Genomic DNA, 25,392 nt, shown 5'->3' on the forward strand with positions numbered 1-25,392 from the left:
CTGGGGTAGCCAGAGCCATGCAGAGGGGCCTTGAACATGAGTTGCTGGACTTTATCTAATCAGACTAGAGCAGCACACCCACCACTCACTGCTTCTGAGGGAGACAGAGACATGATGGGGGCAGGGCATGGGGAAGACCTGTCTGCAATTTCAACCAGTAAGACTCAAGATTCAGAGAGGACAGTTGGAGGCTCCTGGTGCTTTGTGGCTGCCACTGAGTCAGGAGAGGGGGAGTTGAGAAAAAAGGCAGAAGAAAGAAGACTATAGCAATAATGAAATGCCTGGTGTGTGCATGTGATTCTGTTGCATTTTAGTAGTATTTACACCAAGAACTTTAGTAGTATCTATACCAAGAAATCAAACTTGTATATATATATTAAAGATTTTATTTATTTATTTGACACAGAGAGAGAGAGAGAGCACAAGCAGGGGGAGTGGCAGAGGGAGAAGCAGGCTTCCTGCTGAGCAGGGAGCCCAACGCGGGGCTTGATCCCAGGACCCTGAGATCATGACCTGAGCCAAAGGCAGACGCTTAACTCACTGAGCCACCCAGGCGCACCCAAACTTGTATATATTTTAGCTATTTCTCATATGAGAGATTTCCCTTCCTCTTGTGGCTTGTCAGGGGTCCTAGCTATGCCCTCGGAATAAGACAGACAGATATGTCCTCTAAGAGGAGTCTGCTGGGCGTGGGAGATACAGCTACCTCCTGCCCCTCAGCCTCTTATTTTTCTGCTTTGTCATTCTTTTTTGCATACAGGCCTCCTACACTATCACACAGCCCCTTCATATTAAATCTCTGATCTGAATAAAATAGAGCATTTTACAGGTGAATTACAGGGTCAGCCACGGAGAAAGGGCTGTCTCTAAAGAAAGTGGAGGAGAAAACTGTCTTCCTGTCTGGAGCAGCCACACAGTAGGGCCTCTGCCTCCAGGGCCCCTGTTCATCTAATAAGCCCCTGTCCTCAGAAGATGGCAAGAGGAGGGGCATCTGCGGTGGTCTTTAGGTCTCTGCTCCGATGAATACAGTGTGCTGATGCAGGAGAGAGTGTCACGCCCCCTGTGGTAGGGAAGGCTCAGGGTCAGAGGCACGAGCGTGTGGGGCAGTGTTCGGCTGCCTTGCCTATAAGAGGTTAGTAAATTGATCATATTCTGCGTGGAAGAGGAAAGGGGCCAAAGCTACTATTTGATAAAGGATCTGAGATTCAAATTAATATTTTTGAAATACTAATCCTACCTTAATCTCATAACGTAATATTAAAAATTGAGCTATTGGACATGCAAAAGAAGAAGAAGAAGAGGAGAAAGAAGAAGAAATAGAACCAAATAGTGTTTCTTTCCTAAATTAAACAACTCTCTAATAGTTCACATTTTGGGTTTTTTTTGTCATGGTGGATTCACAATAATATGATCCATTAGGAGGCTCACATGTGGTTATAAACTAGTTTATGTAAGTGATATTTTTTTAACAAGCATTCAAGTCTTCCTTTAATTTAATTCAGTACATCATCAGTCATGTAATGTTACTCCCTAGGATTTAATTTCACATTTTGGGAGATGAATTAATTCTTTCAGGCCACTGGGTTGCAATTTAGCTGGCATATTACAGCTGGAGTATGCTATGTGAACCTCACTGATCTAAATAACCTAACTTTCCATGAAAAATTTATTGACAGAATAAGCTCAACTGTAAAACCCGTGTGTCAGAGGTAATTTTGGTAAAATGTAAAACTGACTGATTTTATTAGTTTGGTCCCTGGCAACAAACCACTCCTGCCTTCTCTATTCCATAAAGAGGGATGGATTCCCTCCAGTTTGATTTCATCCAGACCAGTATGAGAAGGCTCAGAAAAGAATCTCTCATTTTCCTCTCTGCCCCAAACTGGTGGGCTGTGGTAGTGGTCTCGTCTGGGACCAAGGCCCTAGGAGTTAAAGATTAATGCTGTTGAGGAATTACAGGCTCAGAGGAACCAGTTAATTCGCATTAATGAGCAGTGATAAGAGAGGCTGAAACCCACTGCCCCACAGAATTGCTTCTTTTTCTTCTAATAATCATGTAGACACTAACCCACCCACTCCTTGCCCCCTTCTGCTCTCCCATCACAGGCCTTGGCCATTCTACCAGCTTTGCATTTTTATCTAAACATCGCCTCTCCTTACATTACGTGTCATTCCTCACCCATCCCTTCCTTCTTCTCTGTCATATTTAGCTGTCTTTACTAGGAAACTAAGGTATATTATGCTATCTTTATTGAAAAACAGTCAGATTTCATGCTTTTAATTCTAAAACAAAAGTACCTTAATTTTTTTTTTTAAGTCAATGAAATAAAATTGCTTTTTACTTGCAGGAACTCAGTTTTTTTGTATATTTGTTTTGTTTCTTATGTACAAGCCAAGGGGCCTCCATACAAGTGGCATTTAACACCCTATGCTGTCGTACCTAATGAATCTACTGAAGCCTTAACCAGTACAGCAGCCACTATATTGTACTCAGGGCATTCTGAGATTACATCTCCTATTCAACAACAGGTGTGGCAGTATTTCTCTAAAAAAAAAACCCATATATATATATATATATATATATATATATATATATACACACACATATGTGTGTGTGTGTGTGTGTGTGTGTGTATATATATAAATTGGAGGCAAAGTCAATTACAGTAGTCTTAGTAAAGAATTAAATGTAAATTCTAATTTAAAATAATGACACAAACCAATAAATGGAAGGAAATTAAGAACTAAGTATACCACTATGACCTTAACTCACCCCCTCAAGCCCCTGTGCTCACACACTGAAACCATATGGTGTTATGAAGTCAGACACTTGTCTGACATGCTCTATACTCAGTTGCATCTAAACACATGGGTTGAGTTAAGTGTGCTGTTTCAGCCTGTACTCATTACTTCTTAACTTTTATTGGCTCATGTCTCCACTTCCATATTATTTTTATGTTTTTTAATTAAATTTCCTTTCTATAATACTAATGGAGAGCAAAAAAAATTATACAACTATTTCATCACGTTACTGAACAGCTGACCATGAACTTATAAAAGTTCATTTCTGAACCAGGCTTTTTTGTTTTAGCCATATTAATAATACTGAAAATTTACACATTCATACGTTGTGTGCTTTACAAGGAGTTTTCACATTTTTAATGTCATTTAATCCCTACAAACTTGATGTGAAGTAGGTATTCACAAGAGGCAAGTTTAGGGGACTTGCTCAACGTTCTAAAAGAGAACACTGAGATTCAAATCCAATTGTTCTGAATACAAGTCTAACATTTTTTCTATTCTTCAAGGCTTATGCTAGAAATCAGAGCCAGGAAGGAGAAGGGAAGAAATCAATATAGTTTAGTGTGTTTCTCTCATTTGACGTAAGAGAAGGTGCTTTCTCATCTACAGGGTCAACTAGTTTTCCGAACTATTGAAAGTGAAGTATGGCGACTGTCACATTGTACATTTCTTCATGTTTTGGAAATTGGGATGATCTTGTGTTCTATTCCGGCTTCATTAAACTAAAGGGCCTGGTAATTTAACCGCTCTGGTATTTCACAAAGCTCTATCAGTACACTTCTGCCAAAAGCCATTAGAATTTCTCATGACAACTGGGTAAATACTCTTCCTGTCTATCAAAAACAACCTCAGCTTGTCCTGGGACATAACCCATAACATTTATAAACACGCTTATTAACACATACAGGAAATGAAACAATAAGAGCCACTGGCTTTTCAGTTCATTTCTTTTTAGAGAACATTCATTCCAGCAAGAGCTTGGCATCAGATGTTATTTGCAAAAAAAGGTGATGACTTTGCAATTACAGGTAGCAGGTGGCTACCTGCTGAAAATGATGCCAACCAAAATATCATGACTAAATCTGCTCTCCCCGCTATGTGGCAGACTAAATTGAATAAATATTCTGAACCAGTAAATTAATACTATATAACCTTTGGGAAATTTTTGCTCTAGAAAGAGCAATGGAGTAAGGGGGATTGGATCTGGATTTTGTGTGACCTTGAAAAAAAAAATCAATGGGCTTTTCTGGACTTTGCTCTCTTAAGCTAAAATAAGGTATTCTGCCTGAAATTTTCAGTGATGCACTTAAGAAAAATAAAGTTAGCAAATTAATTAAAATCATATCATGAGTGAGAAACTGATTTTAAGAAAAGCCCTTTTAAGATAGCCCTTGTCAGTATCAATCTAATGCTGAAGGCAGTCATCTTACTGAACAGTGACAAAATATCTAATACTAGTTTTCTAAAGTTGTTATAATAGTACGAATATTAACTCTCAGGCACAAACTTTAATTTCCAACAGTAAAACAACTTTTATATCCAGTTAGGTGGACATGAATTTCAAGAAATGCTGACATCTAAATTACCATTTGTCACTGTGAATTTAGTAATAAAATGTCTTTAAAATTTCAAAAGGAGGTGGCATACTGTTTTTAATTGATTACCTTTTATTTTAGAAAAAAAGCACAATGGTATTTTACTATCATAGTTAAAATCATGAAAACATATAGCTTCTGATAAAGCTACTTACAGTGCTAGAATATTTATTATCCTAAGTTCCATATACCTGAGCAGAGTCAGGAAATATCAATTTGGATTACTATATTCACTTTTTAAAGTATATTTTGGAACATTAAAAGATTCTGTTGTAATATTTGTCTAACAGTATGTTAAAATCCTTCTCAAGGATTCTGTTTACTACATGTCACTGACAAGAACACTTTAAGAAGATACTTGAGGGGCGCCTGGGTGGCTCAGTCAGTTAAGTATCCAACTCTTGATTTCGGCTCAGCTCATGATCTCAGGGTCATGAGATCGAGCGCCATGACTGGCTCCCCACTCAATGGGGAATCTGTTTCCTCCTGCTCCTTCTCCTACTTTCCCTCCCCTGCTTGTTTTCTCTCTCTCAAATCTTTTTTAAAAAATGACAATACTTCATAATTAATTATAAATGCAGAAATTGTGATTGATACTTTTGCTTTTCCACTATATGTTAGAAGTAAATGACTTTGTTTCTAACACTTAAGTGGACAACAGAAGTATATACTGAGGTATCTGTCTGAATAAGAGAGATACACATTTAATCCTCTCCTGACTATGTTTGGGAAAATGAGCTGAAGTCAAGTTTTTCATTAGCATGAGCTTCTGATATAAAGAAAACATCTTACCTTCCACTCAGAGATGAAAAGAAGGGCACTACATGTATTCCCAAGGGGCCTCCTTCCCCAGAAATCTCCACTGTTCTTGTCATATCACTGGGGCAGAAAAAAGTAAGAGCACAGATAAGTCTCTGCTTAAAAAAAAAAAAAAAAAAAAGGCAGCACATTAAAAAAAAAAAAAACCCTAAGATTATATCAACTGCTGTAAATTCAACGGCAGAGATGAAATCAAATGAGTACATGATTTGCTGGTATGTTCACAAGATCCAGGAAATAAAATGTTTAAAAGACTGATTTCTTATTTTTTTTTCCCCCAGAAGGGAAACAAATGGAAATAACGACCCACAAAAATAACTTCCTACTTAACTTAATCTGCATAAATCAACATATTTAAAAGGATATACACAAAAATGAAATTTCTCCCCATTGAGACACACTTGACAATTACTGTGCAGATGATAAAATACATGGAACTAAGCTTAACTATGCTTAAGCATAAAGTAGGCTTCCCCCCACTCAGAACAGGAAAAGTGAAATAAAATATGTATTTATTAGAAAAAGCACAGAATTATATTTTACAACAGTGAAGCCCCAGTTGGTAATACATATGGGCATGTTTGGAGCATTAAAAATCAGAACTCAGACTTGCCTTTCAATAAAGCATCGGTTGTATACAATGAAACAATTCTAAATTTTCACCTCCTCGTTTTTTTAGAGGTAGAAAAAGAAGTTGTAAAGCCTGGAGAAAACGTATTACAGAAAGAAATAGAAAGCCTGACCCGCCTAACCTACTCCAGATTAAGGAAAGGATGAGCTAGAAACATTAATGGATAGTGTGTATGACTGAAATATACAAGATAGTGGGAAACTTTGAGTAATAAAGAGTGGAACTAACAAGTTTTTATAAAGATGAAAAATAATAACCATGAACAATTACTGGCTCATTTAATCCCACAGAGAGAAAATAAAATTGCCAGAGGAAAAATAATAAAGTTGAAGCAAGCATCCCTGTTATGGAAATTGTAAGCAGGTCTCTATTGTTTCCTATTTACATGAAAATGACCTGAAACTAGATGTCAAATTAAGAACTACAGCTGCTACAAATGCTTTTCTGTTCCCAAATTGAAAACGGTGAAATTTTGGCTCCTTGCTAGAAAGTTGAGAAGAGCGTAAGAAAGCAAAATGCCTGATGAATTCACTCTGCGTGTAGTACTCTCTGAATTATCAGCAATCTAAAACAAATACATCAAATATATTCTCATCAGTGGACTGCGCTTATTTTTAATGTGTTTTCATTGCAAACTTATTATCATTAAGAACTGTAAAAAAGAGCATGTCAGTTTCTAACATTTGTAGACTATGATGGAATTTCAAATCTGATAATAAATTTCAAATGAGTTTTGCTCAGATATTGCTGATATATTTAAAACTTGTTCAGTCAAGCAGGTTATATCAGAGGCCTGGGGTAAAAGTCAGAAATAAAACAAATCTTAGAGTGATAATATCACGGGATAAAATAGATTCTTCTTGACACTTTCTGTGTGGGAATACAGATATTATATGAATATATACATATGAAATACTATATATAGGTATGCATTATACATCCTGAATATAAACTGTCTGATGGGCGGAGAAAGTTTTATACTCTTAATGGACCACAAAGCAATAATTTTTATATAATAACAGATTTATAGTGCATTCGTAGCTGTTTGAGAAAGACTAAACCCAGAGCATTACATTCTAGGGTTACAGTACTGTTTTAAAGACTTTTAAAAACAAAGATGAAAATCTTGTTTAATCATTAAAACTTTGTTATCTCTACCTTTACAATGTATTTTTATAGTTTTACACTTAGAGCATAACACAAATCTTTCCTAATAAATGTATTAAATATCCACATGCTGATAGATAGCACTCATATGTATTATACAGAGTATTTAGTATAGAGTTCAAGATTTCAGCTTAAGAATTTTTAGGATGGTTTTATGGAATTTTTTTTGTCTATTTTGCAAATATTTTGTTACCCAACTCAAAACCTTTCCTGTAAAACATAATAAATTCTATGTATTATACAGATACATACTCTTTAGGAACTATCAATCTTTTATTTTTACACTCAATAAAGTAAATCTTATAATTTGTTAAAGCAATCAATCTTGTTTAAAAACACTATGACCTTTCTTGGGGATGCAATTTAAAGGTTCATTCATACTTTATAAGATTCTCTTTTTCGAGACCTCAGAATAAACTATGAATAAGTCAATCAGAGAAAGACAAGTATCATATGATCTCACTGATATGAGGAATTCTTAGTATCAGGAAACAAACTGAGGGTTGCTGGAGTGGTGGTGGGGAGGGATGGGGTGGCTGGGTGATGGACATTGGGGAGGGTATGTGCTATGGTGAGCGCTATGAATTGTGTAAGACTGATGAATCACATACCTGTACCTCTGAAACAATATATTATATGGTAAAAAAAAAAAAAAAAAAAAAAAAAAAAACAAGAAGATAGTAGAAAGGGAAAAATGAAGGGGAGAAAATCAGAGGGGGAGATGAACCATGAGAGACTATGGACTCTGAGAAACAAAGTGAGGGTTTTAGAGGATGGGTTAGCCCGGTGGTGGGTATTAAGGAGGGCACATATTGAATGGAGCACTGGGTGTTATACGCAAACAATGAATCATGGAACACTACATCAAAACCTAACGCTGTAATGTATGGTGACTAACATAACATAGTAAAATAAAATTTAAAAAAGAATAAACTCTTATGCTATCTATATACATGGCAGTCACAATTCTTTGTCTAGAAAGACATGTGACAAATGCTAAATTACTATCATACAAATATTATCCCAGAAAAAAAGCATAAAAGATTTTTGATTTTGTAGACTGTAATATGTAGGCAGTTATAGAGAATTAAATCTATTTAATATAGACAAACATTACAAAATTTTTCTTTATAAAGATTTTATTTATTTATTTGACAGAGAGAGACACAGCGAGAGAGGGAACACAAGCAGGGGGAGTGGGAGAGGGAGAAGCAGGCCTCCCGCGGAGCAGGGAGCTCGATGCGGGGCTCGATCCCAGGACCCTGAGATCATGACCTGAGCTGAAGGCAGATGCTTAACGACTGAGCCACCCAGGCGCCCCCAAATAGTACAAGTTTTATACAAGCTATGTTTTACTATGTTCTTTATAAAATGTTATTCATTATTTCAAAACGGAAAGAAAAGCTTTTGAAAAAGGAAACCTCATAGACTGTATATTTTTACTTATTTTAAAAGGGGGGAGGAGAACCTTTGCATTCCATATACCTGATGGAATTCTGTAGAAATCTCTGTATGTGTATACATATATATATATATATATACCCTTCATGAAAGATAAATACAACAAGTAGTATTGGACACAATTATTTGAATACTTATAAAATGAGATTTTACTAAGATGTGGAGATACACTATTAATGCCATTTGTTTAGTCCAAGTGCAGACTAAGTTTCAGCGACCAGTAAGCAGGCTATGTACACATTAATTTATGTTTTGGAGGCAGACTGAGAATGGAAAATTTAAAGAAGCAGGTGGAGAGGATATTCTAGCAGTGGAAAGAAAAAGAGATCGGCAGCTACTTGTAAAAAACAGACAAAAAGTGAAATGTGGGGTAAAGGGAAAATACTTTAATTACACAAAGAAAAGCTGAAAGTGTCACTAAGATCAAAACAGCTGACTTTATACAACGGGAAAACCAAAGCGGACAGTCACAGAACATCAGGTCCAACAGTACTAATCAAGCTGAATGTCCTAAGATCCAACTGACAACACTGATTCAAATAATTCCTGGGACCAGCTGCTACCTATCTAAGATTTTAGGACAAAACTCGGGGTGAAGGTACAGAATAAAAGGTTCAAAGTGAGCTTGTCATGAACAGCTCCTCTGCAGGAACTCCACGGCCAAGTGCTTCATTTGGCTCCATCCAGAAGAAACACATGAAGCCTGAGGGACAGAATATAAGAGCTGCAGACAGCTGCAGGTCCAATTCCTCACACGAGGCAAATGGACAGCATTTTTAACATTGAGATTATTAAGCTCAGTCACAAGCTACTCATTTAGGGTAAGAGAGGACTCAGGACAGGTTGGCGGGGGACATCTCTTGTTTCGGAAGAAAATCATGATTAACTTATGAAATTAGAGAAACAGTGTATCTTAGTGGTGTCTTTGAGTCAGATACCTGAGTAATCATTTAAATGATGACCAAAAGTATTAGTTTCCTTATTTGGACAATGGGGAAATTAAGATAAATTCCTAATAGAACTGTTGGTTTAAAAACAATTAGAGGACATAACATGTACATCATACATACAATATCTGGTGTATACAAGAAGTTCAATAACTATCAGCTATTAGGAGGATTATTAGAACTTTATGAGGGAAAGTTTATGGATTAAAAGGAAATTATCTCAAACTTTCCATTTTTTTCTCAACTGATTTCCTCAGTGAGACTTTTAAAAATATCCTCAAGTCCTGTAGGGTTGAGGAACATGTTTTCTTCACGATTAGACGGCTGCCATAGAGAAGCTGATGGGTAACAAATGGAGAGAAGGTTTTAGCTGGAGGTGTTCAGGCACTAATGCACAGGTCTGTCATATGGAACAGTGTGAGAGATGGACTGACTAGAGACCTCCCAGAAGAGTTTATTGATGGCATGTAAGTATGCTTGATCGTGAAGTCTTGTTGATGCAAATATACTGAGTAAAAACCTAACAAAAAACTTGTTATTGGGGCGCCTGGGTGGCTCAGTCGTTAAGCGTCTGCCTTCGGCTCAGGTCATGATCCCAGCGTCCTGGGATCGAGCCCCGCATCGGGCTCCCTGCTCGGCAGGAGGCCTGCTTCTCCCTCTGCCACTCCCGCTGCTTGTGTTCCCGCTCTTGCTATCTCTCTCTGTGAAATAAATAAATAAAATCTTTAAAAAAAAAAAAACTTGTTATTGATGGTGGTGGGATTCATTTAATACACCTGAATTCAATGTATATTAATTGAGTAGTTCCAATGAGGAAGTTCTACAAGGAAAACACAGAGGCCAATGTCTGAGGAGTTCTCCATCTGGCGGGAGGTTAAGACAGGTAACAGGGAATAATACAAAGCAACGGGATGGTGGTAGTAATTGTAGTATATTTTCAATGATTATAAGCTATTATTTGGGAGGCAGTGTGTTAATGGCCTTCTAGCATTATACCATGTATTCTTACCAGAAGTATAAAGTAAACATATCAGACCCATTTTACGGATAAGTAAACTGATACTTAAGAAGGTGAAATAAATCGCCAAACCTCACACCATTTCTACAAGGTAAGGTCAGGACCCACACTGGAATTTATTGTATTCTAGAGCAGGAGTTTTAAGCTACTTTCACATGAGTTTCAAAGTAGAGGCACTTCCTGATGAGGCTCAGAAGAAATCAGTACAGGATCAGGAAGGAAAGCTGGGATCAGGAAAATCTTCCTGAAGGAGGATTTTAGATGGAAATGAGAAGGGCTAATGGAGGGGCGCCTGGGTGGCTCAGTCGCTAAGCGTCTGCCTTCGGCTCAGGTCATGATCCCAGGGTCCTGGGATCGAGCCTGGCATCGGGCTCCCTGCTCAGTGGGAAGCCTGCTTCTCCCTCTCCCACTCCCCCTGTTTGTGTTCCCTCTCTCTCTCTCTGTCAAATAAATAAATAAAATCTTAAAAAAAAAGAACAGCAAATGGATCTTCAATCAGAAAAAATAGGAGAGGGGACAGAGGGGGCAAGTAGATGAAAGAACACAGTCTGCACTGAGAGACACTGAACCAGGATGGTCTGTAGGCACACAGACTGGCTGTGATATTAAAGAAAGAGGCTAGTGAGCAGGGAGAAAGGAAGGGAAAGACGGGGAGGTATTGAGAAGAGAAGGTTGAACCATCAGCTTGAGATCAAATCTCAGAGTGATACGTCAAATTCCACACTGAAAAAAAAAAGCACTTAGTTTTGTAGAAAATGGAGTCATTAAAGGTGTTGGCACTAAGAAGTGGGGTGATAAATGCTGTGGTTTAGAAATATTTATCTGGCAGTGATATGTGGGATCGATTAGAAAAGAGTAAGACAAGATAGAGATTGGTCCCTGAGACAGGAATTAGTACATTATTGCAATAATTGGAGAGATAATAAGGCTTTAGCAATAATTACAGGAATAAAGCATGAATACCTGGGGAAAGGTTTAAGGGATTTTTTTTTTTTTTTTTTTTGACATGGACTCTCCCAATAGTTTGCCAAATGAATGGATATCAGAGGCAAAAAAGAATAAAACTTGATGGCCATTTTAAGCGTGGGAGAAGAGGTAAGTATGGGGATAAGGCTAATTTGGAGATGTGTCAAGGAATAGGCTGAGGTCAGGAATGAAGTTGAACTTAGGGAGGAGGTGAAGGTCTTTCGCCTGTATTGCTTGCTGTTGAAACAGAAGCTGTAGAGCACCTGGCTGGCTCAGACAGTTAAGCGTCCAACTCTTGATTTCAGCTTAAGTCATGATCTCAGGGTTGTGAGATCAAGCCCCGCATGGGGCTCCACGCTGGGAGTGGAGCCTGCTTAAGATGATCCCTCTCCCTGGGCGCCTGGGTGGCTCAGTTGGTTGGGCGGCTGCCTTCGGCTCGGGTCGTGATCCCAGAGTCCTGGGATCGAGTCCCACATCGGGCTCCCGGCTCGGTGGGGGGCCTGCTTCTCCCTCTGACCCTATCCCCTCTCATGCTGTTTCTCTCTCTCTCTCTCAAATAAATAAATAAAATGTTTTTTTAAAAAAAAAAGATGATCCCTCTCCCTCTACCCCTCTCTTTGCCCCCACCTTCAAGAAAGAAAGAAAGAAAGGGGGGGAGAGGGAGGGAAGGAGGGAAGAAGGAAGAAGGAAGAAAGAAGAGAAGCTTAAAGTGTAGTTAAAAAAACAAAACACCCAGTAGAAACCTTTAGCTTCATCATCTTAAGATCAAGGTAAATTGAGGAGTGCTTCGTAAGAGATACATATTGTAAGACTATTTGGAGAACCTCCTCTTATGGTTATTTTTCTTTAAATAAAAATGGGTTAATACTGGGTAAGCAGCTAATAGGTATGCTTATGATTTATGGAGCAATGTGTTTTAACCATTCACTGAACAAATATGCTGCTGGTATATCTGTATGACGTGTCAGGAATCCTTTGGAGGATTCATAGTCTTATATGGGAGAATGATAGTTACAATAAACCGTGGTATGTGTGCTAATCATAACTGCAGTAGCAACTAATATTTATCCAACCATTCATTTAGTATTGTGCTAAGTGCAACTGCCTGTGATAAATCTCATTTAATCTTCACAATAATCTGTGTGATCATGATACCCATTTTCCATATTAAAAAAATTAAAGAGGTAAAATAATTAGTCTACAGTTACATAGGTAGTGTTCAAACCCAGGATTTAACAAAATTCAATTGGAATGAAAGAATGGTTTGCTGAATGCTGTGGTTTAAGAAATTTTTACCTAGCAGCGATACATGAGATCAATTAGGATAAGGAGATTGATATTCAAGAGAAGAGACAGTAGGTTACTATAATAGTCTGAGAAGTAATGAAGGCTTGAAAAATGACTGTGGCGATTAAAATATAGGAATAGGTTCAAAACATTTTGAGATGGACTCTGCAAATTATGTGCTGAGCTTCTATGCCACCTACATCAAAGTGAGCCCAAAGTCATATTCTTGGGCCAAGCTCTGTGGGAGAGCATGACTTCCCTGCCCCAGGAGAATGATGACCACATAACTCAGCCCTAAGCAGCTTCCTGATTTCTCTTCCTTGGTTTCTTCATTACCCCAGGCCAGCTAGAACCCATTTCTTCTCCTGGAACTGTAATCGCCAAGCTTCCTGCCGCTAGCTGTGCATGCTACTATGCTCTTAAGATCCTTCTCTTCCCCCCTGTACCCAAGAGCCTGCAAGTGCTGGGAGTATGCACTTACTCTACTTTCTGAACTTGGCCTCAACCTGATTTCAGCTGATTTCTCCAAACTGGTGCTCACCACATGAAGTTCCTTAGCATGAAATAAAATACCAAAGAATAAGGGAAGGTGTACACAACAGATAACACTGGAGTCGAAGTATTTGGAGACAAGAGTAGTGGATGCAGATTGGGTCTCTACAAGTTACTTAATTGCTCTGAATTGCAATTTATTAGCCTATTAAACGTGATGGTAAAACTCTTGCAAAAATTATATGTGTACACACATATATTTTAATTAAAGATTTTTTTTTAAATTCCTATACTCCATTCCTCTCAATTCTTTGTATCTGGAGAAAGTTTAGTTCATTTGTTCATGTAGCCATAAATCAAACAATGGTTCACTCAATGATGTCTATCCACAGAACATTTAGCCAAGATGCCAGCAAGCTTTTCAAAAAGCTAACACTGAAAAAAATGAAATTAAAGGCAAACAGAAGAAGAGTATTATGTTCATTATGCCTACCTCCAAAAACAATCTTATCAAGCTTCTAAAAAAACAGTGCCCAGGAGATTTTCTTTACCAAATTTTGAATATTGTGCATCTCATTCATCAGAGCAACAGAATCTAAATAGAGCACCTATGTCATGTGGCTATAAATTGTGTGAGGGAAGTCCACACCGTAAATCAATGTGGTAAATGATGATCACATATTTTTTTAAAAAGCTAATTCTATGCAAAATGTTTGGCAACTGTTAGTAATTGGACTGAATGAAAAGAATATGTTGAGTAAATGAATGGATGGATGACCATCAACCTTAGAAGCATCACCTCTGAGTGCTGAAGCCAACAATCTATTAAACATGGAATTACTTTTCTAGTGCAAAATTTGAAGCAACTTAGAAAAAATGATGGTAAGAGTGGTGGTGGTGGTGGTATCATCATCATCATCATCATCATCATCACCATCACCATCATCTCGATAAGGACAATACAGTGGTAGCCAATGGCAGCAACCATCCCCATGACTTAACTCTGGCCCAGGCACTGTTTGAAGTGCTTTACATACATGAATTCATTTAATCTTCATACCAACCCTCTGAAGAAGGGTTTCATATTATTTCCGTTGTACAGACCAGAAACTAAGGCAAAGAGAGATGAATAACTTACCTAAGCTCATAGACTAGCAAGCAGCAAAACTAGGAATGGAACCTGTGTAGTAGCTAAGGCAGAACTGGAAATTAGTGCAGAACAAAGTAAGTATTGGGGAAAATGAGAGCAAATGACTTCATATAATGAGTTATTTACATTAAAACCATGAAAAATTCTAGGTGATAGACTGGATTCATTTTATAAAAATTGAGTAAAATATTGCAAGATGGTTAAAACAAAATGCAGAGAAATAGTCAAAGAGCTAATGTCAAAGTAGAACAGTCAACCACAGTGAACTCTGAAAATTCACTTTAAACTGTTGTTCAAAGAGAAAAAAAGCAATTAAGAAATCCAGGTTGCAGAAGAGTTGAAAGACTTGGAGGCTCATTTATATATGTTTGTCAGGAAGTCCTTCTATCATAAAAGAAAATAAAAGAGTGACTAATTTTAGAATTGGGACAGGTTTCACTCCATTCTTCTACCTATCCTGACCTTCCCTATAAAATAAAAACAACTACAAACTATTAAAGAAACATTATCCTGTAATAACTAAAATAGTCTCATTCACATAAAGAGAATACCTCAATGCATCCTTGGTTTTCGGCGACGTCAGTGGTTCTGTCTGTACACCATTCATAACTTCTCCATCTTCTAAGTTCTGTGTGGAATCCTGTAGTCAAACAAACCCATAAGCATGTGGATGCTATGCATATCGAACTGAGAATTTGAATAAAATGTCTCAATGTGAGACAGCAAGTGGTTTTATTCTCGATATATATAGTATGCTCCAATTTCTTTGAAGACTGGAAACAGGTGTTAATCTTTTCAGTGCTTTCAATGTTCTCTTCTCTCCTGTTTGGCTTCTGAAATACTCAAATGGGCCATTTACACAAGGCAATTTGTTAAGAGCTTTGGAATACATCATTTAGCTTCCTGCTACTCAACCATAAGCTTTTGGGACTGAGTGTTTTAAATCAGCAAGGAAAGGGGGTACCAAAGGGAAGGTGCCACTGACAGGTGGTGATGTATTAACTTTAATGTACTGTACTTGCTTGCACCCCCTGGTGACACTAAAAACATAAAGAAAGCAAAATCCATGAAAAAAAAGGTTGCCTGGCAAGGTCACTCCTGTCAAAAGTGTAACAGGACTAGGGCAGGAAAAGAAATCTGGAGGTCTTACTCTGTCATAGACTTTCATTCTGAGGATGATCTTCAGCAGAGGGAAACTACAATTAACCATTTAATTTCTAAAATGGTAAACACTCTTCCCCTACAGAGAGCTAAGAGGGCCAGAGGAGGCAAGCACTCCAAGACAGCAGCCACGCTGAGTTGGATGTTACATAGAACGGGTTCTATAAAGCAGGCTTGATTTAGAATCTCATTTGTAAGGCATCAGATTTCCGGTAGGCTTTGGAACTGCACTGGAACAGAGGGATTCTGCAGATATACTAATCTTCAGAAGCAAAGTCATAAACCGTGTTACTCGTGGACTCAGGTTTCACTAAGTCGACAAACCACATGGAAAAAGACCCATTGTCAAGCGCCACACCTGTAAACAGAGCATCCATGGATCTGAAAGCATTATTTCAACAACAAAAAAAGACAATATATCAGTTAAGAGGTGGGGCATAATGGAATTAGGTTAATATCTTGAAGAAAACAAGGCACTGGACTCACAATTCAAGCAGTTTGTCAGTGTGAAATGATTTAAAAAATGTATTTCACTTTTAGACAGAATAGCAACATTTCACATAGGGGTTCTGGCCTTTGTGAGGGACTTGGTCCACACTTGATTTTTTTTTTTTTTTAATTTGTTTTCGCCCTTCCAGAGGGGATAAAGAAAGGGAAGAAGATCTAAAAGGTCAAAGAGTATGTTTTAGTTTAAGGCACCAAATCTTAAAAGATGAATGTCTTTGAAAGCTTTTAAACATCCCTATTATTATGAAGGACTTGATCTATGCTTACAGAGAAAAAACTAAAATAGTCTCATTCACATAAAGAGTGCATAGGGCTGGGCAGCTTACAAAAATACTTAGGTAGGTAATTTAACAAAATACTTGAGCCCATGACTAGTGCACATGTCAGAACATTTGCACCTTCTTCCCTGTCTCTCTTACACAAGAGGGAGTTCTAGGAAGGGTAAGGGCATGTCTAGTCCTCTATTAAGTACCCAACACACAGAGCTCATTGCGGGGATGTTAATGAATGCATGAGCAGAATGGCATTGTATTAGCTTCCTAATGCTGTGTAATAAATTACCCCCAAATTACATGGATTAAAAAAGCCTATTGTCTCTCAGAGCTTCTGTGAGTCAAATATTTATAAGTGGCTTAGACGGGCGAGTTCTGGGGTAGAATCTCTCACGAGGTGGCAACATATCAAGATGTCAACAGGGCAGCAACTTCAATCAGAGGCATGACTGGGGCTTTAAGACCCACTATTTTATTTTTCTTATAAAAATTTTATCACGATATAATTCACATAACACTAAATTTACCTTTTTAAAAAGTACAATTCAGTCTATTTTAGTTGATCTACAGAATTTTGCAATCATCAGCACTATCTAATTTTAGAACAATTTCAAAATCTCAAAAAGAGACCCCCACACCCATTAGCCATCACTCCTATTCTGCCTGCCCACCCCCACACCCCTGCCGGCAATCATTAATTTACTTTTTGTCTCTAAGAATTTACCTATCATGGACATTTTATACAAACGGAATCACAAGATATGTGGCTGTTATCACTGAGTACGAGGTTCTCAAGTCTCATTCATGTTGTAGTATATATCAGTAGTTCATGAATTTTAGGGCTAAATAATATTCCCTCATATGGACAGACCACATTTTGTTTACCTGTTCATCACTTGACAGGCACTTGGGTTTTTTCCACTTTTTCTGATTATAAATAATGTTGCTACAAACATTTGAAATAATATTCAATTGTGAGATAAATGCTGCTAAGAAGGACAAGTTCTTGTGGACATTTATGTTTTCATTTCTCTTTGAGATCCACGTAGGGGTGCTGGGCCATATGGGAACTCTGTATAACATGGTGAGGAACTGCTATACTATTTCCATAGTGTTGCACAATTTTACATTCCCATCAGCAATATATGCAGGTACGAATTTCTCTGAATCCTCACCTATTGCACTTTTAATTTTCCTTTTTTTAAATTTTAGCCATCATGGTGTGTGTGAAGTGGTTTTCTTTTTGCATATCCCCAGTGACTAAGGATTTGAATTTCTCTAATGACTAATGATGCTGAATATCTTCTCATGTGATTACTGGATACTTACAGATCTTCTTTGAAGAAATATCTAATTATTTTTTTATTATTGAATTGTAAGAGTTCCTTAAATATTCGGTATACAGATTCTTTAGATACATGATTTGCAAATATTTCCTCCCTTTCTGTGGGAGACACTTCTTGAAATTTTTCCACATGCCCTTTGAAGTACAAAGTTCTTAATTTTAATGAAGCTCAATTTATTTTTTTTTCTTTTGTTGTTAGTGCTTTCTGGTGTTGTATCAAAGAAACATTGCCTAATACATGGTCACAAAGATTTACTCCTATATTCTTCTAAATGCTTTATAAGGTTAGCTGTTATATTTAGACATATAACTATTTTGAGTTAGTGTTTGTACGTAGTATTACTCACCATTTGTCATAAAGACAATTCTTTCCCAATGAGTTGTCTTAACACCCTTATCAAAACTCAACTGAACAAAAATGTAAGGGTTCATTTCTGGACTCTCAACTGTATTCCACTGATCTACATACTTATCCTTATGCCACTACTACCCAGTCTTGAGTATTTAGTTTTGTACTAAGTTTGAAATCAGGAAGTGCAAATTCTCCACATTTGTTCTTTTCTAAGTTTGTTTTGTCTCTTCTGAGTCCCTTGCATTTTCATACAAATTTTAGAATCAGAACATCAAGTTCTGCAAGACAAAAAAAAAAAGCGAGCTGGATTTTGGTAAGAATCACTCGAATTGGACATCAACGTAGAGAGTATTAGCAGCCTAACAATATAAAGGCTTTGCATCCATGAACAGTTAACAGTGGCTATCAGTTGAATTAAATATTCTTTTTGGTTCTGTAATTCTTCATGGATATATATCCTCAGAATGTCAAAGAGAAAACTGGGATATATATTATAAAATGTTAAGTATTTTTGCCTCTTTGCTTCCTACTCCAAGTGGAATTTTCTTGTTGATCCCTTGCTAAGATAAGAAAATAGCACACTTTCTGGTTCTAATCAATATTCTACAAGGTTAAAGTAACTTTTTTCTAGTTCCAGTTAGATAGTAAGTAAAGGTTCTATTTATGTCAACAACATACTTAATGCTCTAAGTATATGGAAATGTCAATTAGAATTTGAAAGCAATATTGGGCCAGTTGCAATGTGATACTCTGCTCAAGGATAATTCTGAACTGACTACGGTTTTATAGCAATCATGTCAATAACGACAGACTTAAAAATGAACACACACGTTCACAGACTTCTCTAAGACAAGAGTCCCACTATTTTAAAAGGAGCATTGAAAAGTCTTTGCTTCGCCACAGCTATCGAAAAGGGCAGTGACTAGAGTTTATCATCTCAACTAATGGGCAGTGTGTGTCACTTGCCAAAATCATTCCTATATATTGCAACAACAGAATTCTTTGCTATTCTCTAGAGACGGGGCAGGCAGACAGATACTCAAGGCACCCTGCAAGGACACAAAGCCAATTCCAAATTGACTTCAACAACACGGGAGCAGTGCAGTGCTTCCAGACTTAAAGACAACAGCAACTTCTTTCTTGACGGGGTCCATAAAATCACTTTTTCCAAAAATTACAAGATACCCGACAAGCAATAATTTAGGGGCGCTTAGGCTTTTCCTTCACTAAATAACATGGTGAAGAGTCACGAAATCACACGTATCTAAAAATGAATTTTTTTCCCCCCTCATAGCTTATTTAAATAACTTTGAGAACAATCTGTGAAATCTGACTTTTTAGTTGGGAAGTAAAGGGGCAAAAATAATCTGATGATGAAGAGCTGGAGGTATAAACAAATGGTGTGGAACAGACACGCTATTTCTTCAACTTGAGACTTGAGAAATATTCATTACGCGATTTCAAGTCCCCAAACTTGCCTCTAAAAAAAGTCAACGGTTTGGGAAGCTCTATGCTTAATTGTATTAATAAAACTATTATAATTTCTATTTTTACCGTTAACTTAAAATAGCCAAATGCGATCCACTGCCTCGAATATGAGGATCTAGAGCAACTTCAATATTTTCTTTTGTCTCCTCCTTTTGCCCAGATTACAATTCTTTGCTTTCTGGTAAAGTTCAGCAGGAGGTGGTGTCTGGCAAACCCGGCAGAGGCCTTGAAGAAGCTTGTCCTGTATCTCTTTTATCAGAGCAGGGAACATATCATATGTGGCTCTCACAACAGACAAGTTTAATTACTACAATTTTTAAAAAGTGAACATTTTTAGCAACACTTTCAGGATCATGGGAGCATTTCTGACAGCCAGAATGAGTCGGATTTAAACATCACTGCACTATTTTTAGCCTGAAAATCAACACTTACATAAATATTCCCAAACCAATTAGCGGCAGCTGGAAAGTAAAGGTGTTTACATTTAGTTAGCGCTGGCGCTAACAACTCCAAGGGCTCACAGGCCGCAGGAAAGGGGCGCAGCACTAAGCAAGGCACTCCTCCCCAGGGTGATCATGGTGTTGGCACCAGGCTATCATTTCATATTCCAGTTGGTATAAGTCACTGATTTCATACAGGAGAGCGTATTCGTCATGTAGCCTCATTAAGTTATACATCTCCAAATAAACTTAACGCTCTTGATAAAACTTTTTTGGAAGAAAATGGTACCCGAATTCTCGTTGCTTTTCCCTGAGCCGACCACAGCTCTAAAACAATACTAAAAACAGTTTTACAGCTCCGTTTTTCATCTCTCAGATGAGAACTAAAATAGATGTCCCGTTATCAACAGATGTCTTTGACGTATAGGTGAAAATATATGGCTTTGATGTTTTCCCCCTCAGTGCTCTTTAGCCACATTTGAAACCACTTGCCCACAAAATTTTAACAGCAATTGAGTGACGTTTCAAAGCTCAGGTGCATATTTTAACAATATTTGCATTCTAAAAAGCCAACTGCAAGTTTCTTTTGAAATTGCACATGAGTTTTAGAATGAGAGTAATAGAAAAATTATACAGAGAGGATTTGAACGTCAGGTTACGTGCCTGATGCTCATACATAAACATAATGTAAATTTTAAAATTAAAATTCTGGGCATAATTTCAGAATCTTTGTTTTTACATTTTAGAACAAGAATATCTGTGCTAAGTAAAAACAAGTTGTATTTGATAAGCACACATATGAAATGATCATGCATTTTGGTAGTCAAGCACTGTCATACAAACTTCACCTAATATATATATTCTTCGTGCTTGGGCAACACTTTACCATGGGAAATCATGGCTGCATAGATACCACCTCAAAAGGTTTCAGTTCTAGCAATTTAACATGCTCATAATTCATTTTATTTTTTCATATTTTTATTTATAAATATATATTAGATTGTATATCCATATGTCTAGAAATTGGCAAGAAAATTGGAGATTTGATGCTGAATTTCAAGTTTCTTAAGAATAAGGACAATTTTAACAGAGAGCCTCAAATTTTAGCATGCATCAGAATCACCTGGAGCCTTGTGAAACAGATTGACAGGGCCCATCTGAGGTTCTGATGTAGTAGATCTAGGGTAAGCCCTGTGAATTTGCATTTCTAACAAGCTCCTGCTGCTTCTAGTCAAGGAACCACACTTTGAGAAACACTGCCCTATAGTAACTAGTGCAGATCTTCAGAAATTGTTAACAATATTAATTAAGCACTGGAAAGAATGGTGCTGATGAGCTAGTCCACTCATTTATAGCTAAGAAAACTGAGACCCAGAACAGTGAGGTGATTAGCCATTTTTACTTATTGTGACAGCAACAAATGCAGAATCCAGGATTCCTGATTTTTGGTTCAGTGCTCTTTTCTGATTATCATGGTAATAGCTACGGACTTAATGAATGCTGACCTTATCATTCATTTTATCGATCCTGCGTTCTTTCAGTGACATTAACAAAAACTCTAATAATGTCTTGAGTATATTTTCTTTCTTTCTAAGATCTCAAAATATTTCATATATAACTAAGATGCATATTCATGAAAATCCTAAATAATTTCTTGGGATTCGTATTTTAATTTTATGCATGGACATATCCAAAAACAAAAAGATTAATGTCTTGTCCAAGGTGAAATGAAGGGTCAAAGAAAGAACCAAAATTACTTAGGACCTATGTCTCCTGAGATTTAGGTCTGCATGCAAGCATGTTAAATATATTTACATTATAATGTCTCTCAGTTACAGATTTTGTGCAAATAGAATAAAGAAGCAACATCCTATCATGAAACTTTAAAAGAAATGATTTATGTGGAAATCTATCAAGTGTTTCATTATTCTGAAGATTGAGCTCTAATAATTCTATTTTTTTAAATAAAAAGTTACTTTGCAGAATACATTTAATTAGATCATAAATAATAAGTCCTCAAACCTTGGCTATGAAGTGTTCGTGCGCATATACACACACACTGCTAAGCCACGAGTAAGTTACCGGAATAGATATGGGGTAAGACTGGACTGGATTTAAATAATTCTGGACTTTGTAAAATACACAAGTCAGAAATCTTCCAGTGGACTGTCTCCCAGAGATGGCACAGTTATGAATGATGTGCTGCCCAGGTTCAACCCCACTGACAACACAGAGTTGGCTATACCTTCTCTTCATCTGGTCTATGTCCAAGAGATACTGCATGGTTTTAATAAAAACAAATTTTAAAGGGGGAAAACTAAGGTACTGTAGTAAAATTAAGCTCTGGTCTAAGACAAAGGAGAAAGGTTCCAATAGAATTTCTCTCATTGCTTTGCCTAGTGACCGGACACCCAATTTCCTGGCTCTCATTTTCATTATCTATAACAAGGAGACAAGAAGATTTCCATTTCCATTCCAGATCTAAAATGTCCCAGTACTTAGTGAAGGTACCACTACATAGTAAGGCATGCAAGCCCTCACTGAAGAAACATACTTAGAAAAATTCTCCAAGAGATCAATTAAGAGGTGATTATTCATTTGAACAAATGCTTTCTTGGAAAGCTTCTCCTGAGAAGCAAATTCTCACAGAAATATGTAATTTTATACTTTCTTCACATATGGATTCTAAATAACTTTTGAGGAACAAATCTATGGCCTGAGGTAAAGCATACTTAAAATAAAGCTCTCCCATCTTTACCTCATTATCTTGTTATTTTCTATGATCTTTTCTTGGATATTTCCTTTCCTTCTTATTGTTAATTAGCACAGTTAGAATTCACTGTTATGATTTCCCAGTATCCTGAATTAGGTCTGAGAAGACAAATGAAAAAAATTTTAATAATGATTCTTTTAAATGTAGACCCTTTACACATTTTACTTGCTGGGTGGGTGGGTGGGTGTGTGTGGGTGTGTGGGTGTGTGGATGTGTGTGTGTGTGTTGCTTACGTGTTTCTGGTAGGAATTTATAAAGTGGCCTCGACTAAACCTGATACCAGGGAGTTAAAACCCAGTATGAGTCTAAAGAGTTTAAAGAAGCAGGGGGGATTCTGTTTTATTTGTGAGATCTGAGTGGAATAGACATGTTGACCAATCTCATCGACGTGTAAAAGGAAAACCACCACTGATGTGAGGATCAGCGTGTCACATGCTCCGATCTTTCCACAGAAGATCGACACCAATGGGCTGCTGCTTCCCAAACACATTCAGTGAAAGGCTGCTTTAAAAATCCTTAGAAACGCGGAAGTTCAGAAGTTCAACAAGGCGACTCTGCAACCCTTACTTAAGGTCCACTCTTTCTTACTCACACTCAACACATTTCAAAAAGTGCTGAAATGAAAAGTGGAAAACACATGTATTTTTTTTCCAATATAACACTGACATAAACATATTTATAATTGACTTATAATTAGATTATTGCCCCCACCTAGTTACAGCTGATTTTCCCTAGTTTTGTATATTATTAACCACTTTAAAACTACTGGAGCCTAAGGCTGAGGCACAAGATGATACCGTGTATTCCTTAAACGGTGACAATATTGGACAATACAGCACATGCCCCCATAAGGGTCTGCTTGAGATCATGCTCCCACCATAAAACATATGCTCAAAGGTAGTGCAAACATCTGATGCTCTTCCATTTAATCTATTTAAACTGTACCATCTTCTCCAATATTTAGAATACAGGACTGCCAAAATGGACAGTTTGATGGCCCTGGGGCCTCATGTGTGTCTACAAACTATCACCCAAAGCCGGTAAATATAAAAAGACTTGAGGAAGTTGGGATAAGTCAGCAATTACAAAAAATTTCTAGCTTAAGCATTTCACTTTGCTGGCTGAAATATATTTCAATCAAGTTTGGCTCAGGTAAATGTACCACGGGCATTTAAGCAAAGCTATACAACTTCCAGGTTTGGCTGGGAGAGAGTATAAAGATAAAAGGACACATTATTAAAGGAATACTTTTCATTTGCACGAGCATTTCGCTCTTGCTGCCACAGGCACACTTCCCAGCTGGGCTTTACTATGAAAATCTTCACTATGAAAATGGGATGCAGAAAATTTTGAATCCACGGACCAAGTCCATAAAGACGTGTTTTAGGAAAGAAAATAAAAGCACAGGGAATTACATGTATGCTTGGTTTAGTTGTACCTTTCAGAAATATTTTCAAAATGAAGGAAGTAAAAAATCTTATGTTGCAAAATCCTTTATAATAATCAGATGGGAGCACCAAGTTTACAACCCATCTTCATTCATGAATAAGGCACGTTCAAGGACTTTAAAAAATATCTTTCTCGTTGCCCTCATCCTGTAGGCATTTTACTCTCATCTCATCCAGCCCCCGACTGCCCTCACCCTGCCATGTGCACTTGCCTCTCTCCCATGACCTCCATCTATCTTTCCACACAATCGCTTTGCCATTCACTTTGTCATTCTTGCATTTCACTTCATGACACCTTTATTGGAAGCCCCTTGTCTCAAAAAAGCGATCTCACTGCTTATGCTATAAAGACCAACTGAAAATGAACACTGGGGAAGGATCTTCTCTGACAATGTAAGGTGCACTTGAAGCAATCTTTGCCATGACATATGTGAAGAATGAAGAACAGCAGGAGAAGCAAAAGTACAGCACAGAGAAAAGCAGCAGGGGAAGGCAGGGCCAGCTGTGCTGTCTTGGGTGTTAACAGCATGTGGAAACAGCTTTAAGGAAAGTGCAGAGGTCTGAACCACAAAGAACAGCTGTAGTCAAGAGTCGCAGTCAGCAAAAAGTATTTTTGGTTTTTTTCTTTAGATACATACAATAGAGAGTTGGGGAGATTCAGCACAAGTAGCTATAACTAGATCAGATCATATACAGAAGCCACCACGCATTTCTGTTCAAATACCAATATTCCCTATGTAAAACTGTATAGTGCTGGAGGTGTGTGTGTTGAGGGGGAGCTCTGCCCCATTAAGAAGATCTCATTGGTTTAGATATCAACAGCTAAAATGTAAGCTCCATGAGGGCAGTGGTTTTCTTCACTCATACATCCCCAAAGCCTAGAACAATGCTTGGCATAGAATAGATGCTCAACAAATGTCTAGACACATGGCCTGTGTAGACCACCACTGCTTGTCTGGCAAATATCCATCCCTCCTTCAACATCCTTTAACAGAACAGGCGCACTTCCTCCTCGAGGACTTAGCACAGATTCAGTCTTGCTCCTCAGGCCATGTTAGTGCCATACAAAAGTTCCATATTCATTTCAGGGTAGGTAGGTCCGTCTCCTTCGCTTGGTTCTGACATCCTGCGGGTGGGGGGGAATGTGTCTTTTCCATTTCTGGATAACTGTCACCTAGCACAGGCCTGAAATAGGATAAATATTTCACTTTAGAGGTGTTTACTGGATAAAGAAATCCTTTCCTTTAAAGTCTCTTAGGTAACATTCGATA

General features: G+C 37.5%; 1 protein-coding gene across 2 annotated transcripts in view; it reads right to left on the bottom strand.

Annotated features, from left to right (window-relative positions):
* The window catches only part of PARD3B (par-3 family cell polarity regulator beta), a 1,008,697-nt gene that overhangs the window by 451,792 nt on the left and 531,513 nt on the right, over positions 1-25,392 (bottom strand). For both annotated transcript variants that reach the window (XM_028112243.2, XM_088021577.1), the window contains exons 5-6: positions 14,887-14,975; positions 5,190-5,276 (exon numbers count right to left, since the gene is read on the bottom strand). In XM_028112243.2, the coding sequence (XP_027968044.2) occupies positions 5,190-5,276; positions 14,887-14,975 (176 nt within the window). The remainder of the gene's footprint in view (positions 1-5,189; positions 5,277-14,886; positions 14,976-25,392) is intronic.

This window comes from Eumetopias jubatus, unplaced genomic scaffold (genome assembly GCF_037043125.1).
Source record: "Eumetopias jubatus isolate StellerSeaLion01/CBP00866 unplaced genomic scaffold, mEumJub1_p1.0 scaffold_3, whole genome shotgun sequence".
Classification (NCBI taxonomy): domain Eukaryota; kingdom Metazoa; phylum Chordata; class Mammalia; order Carnivora; family Otariidae; genus Eumetopias; species Eumetopias jubatus.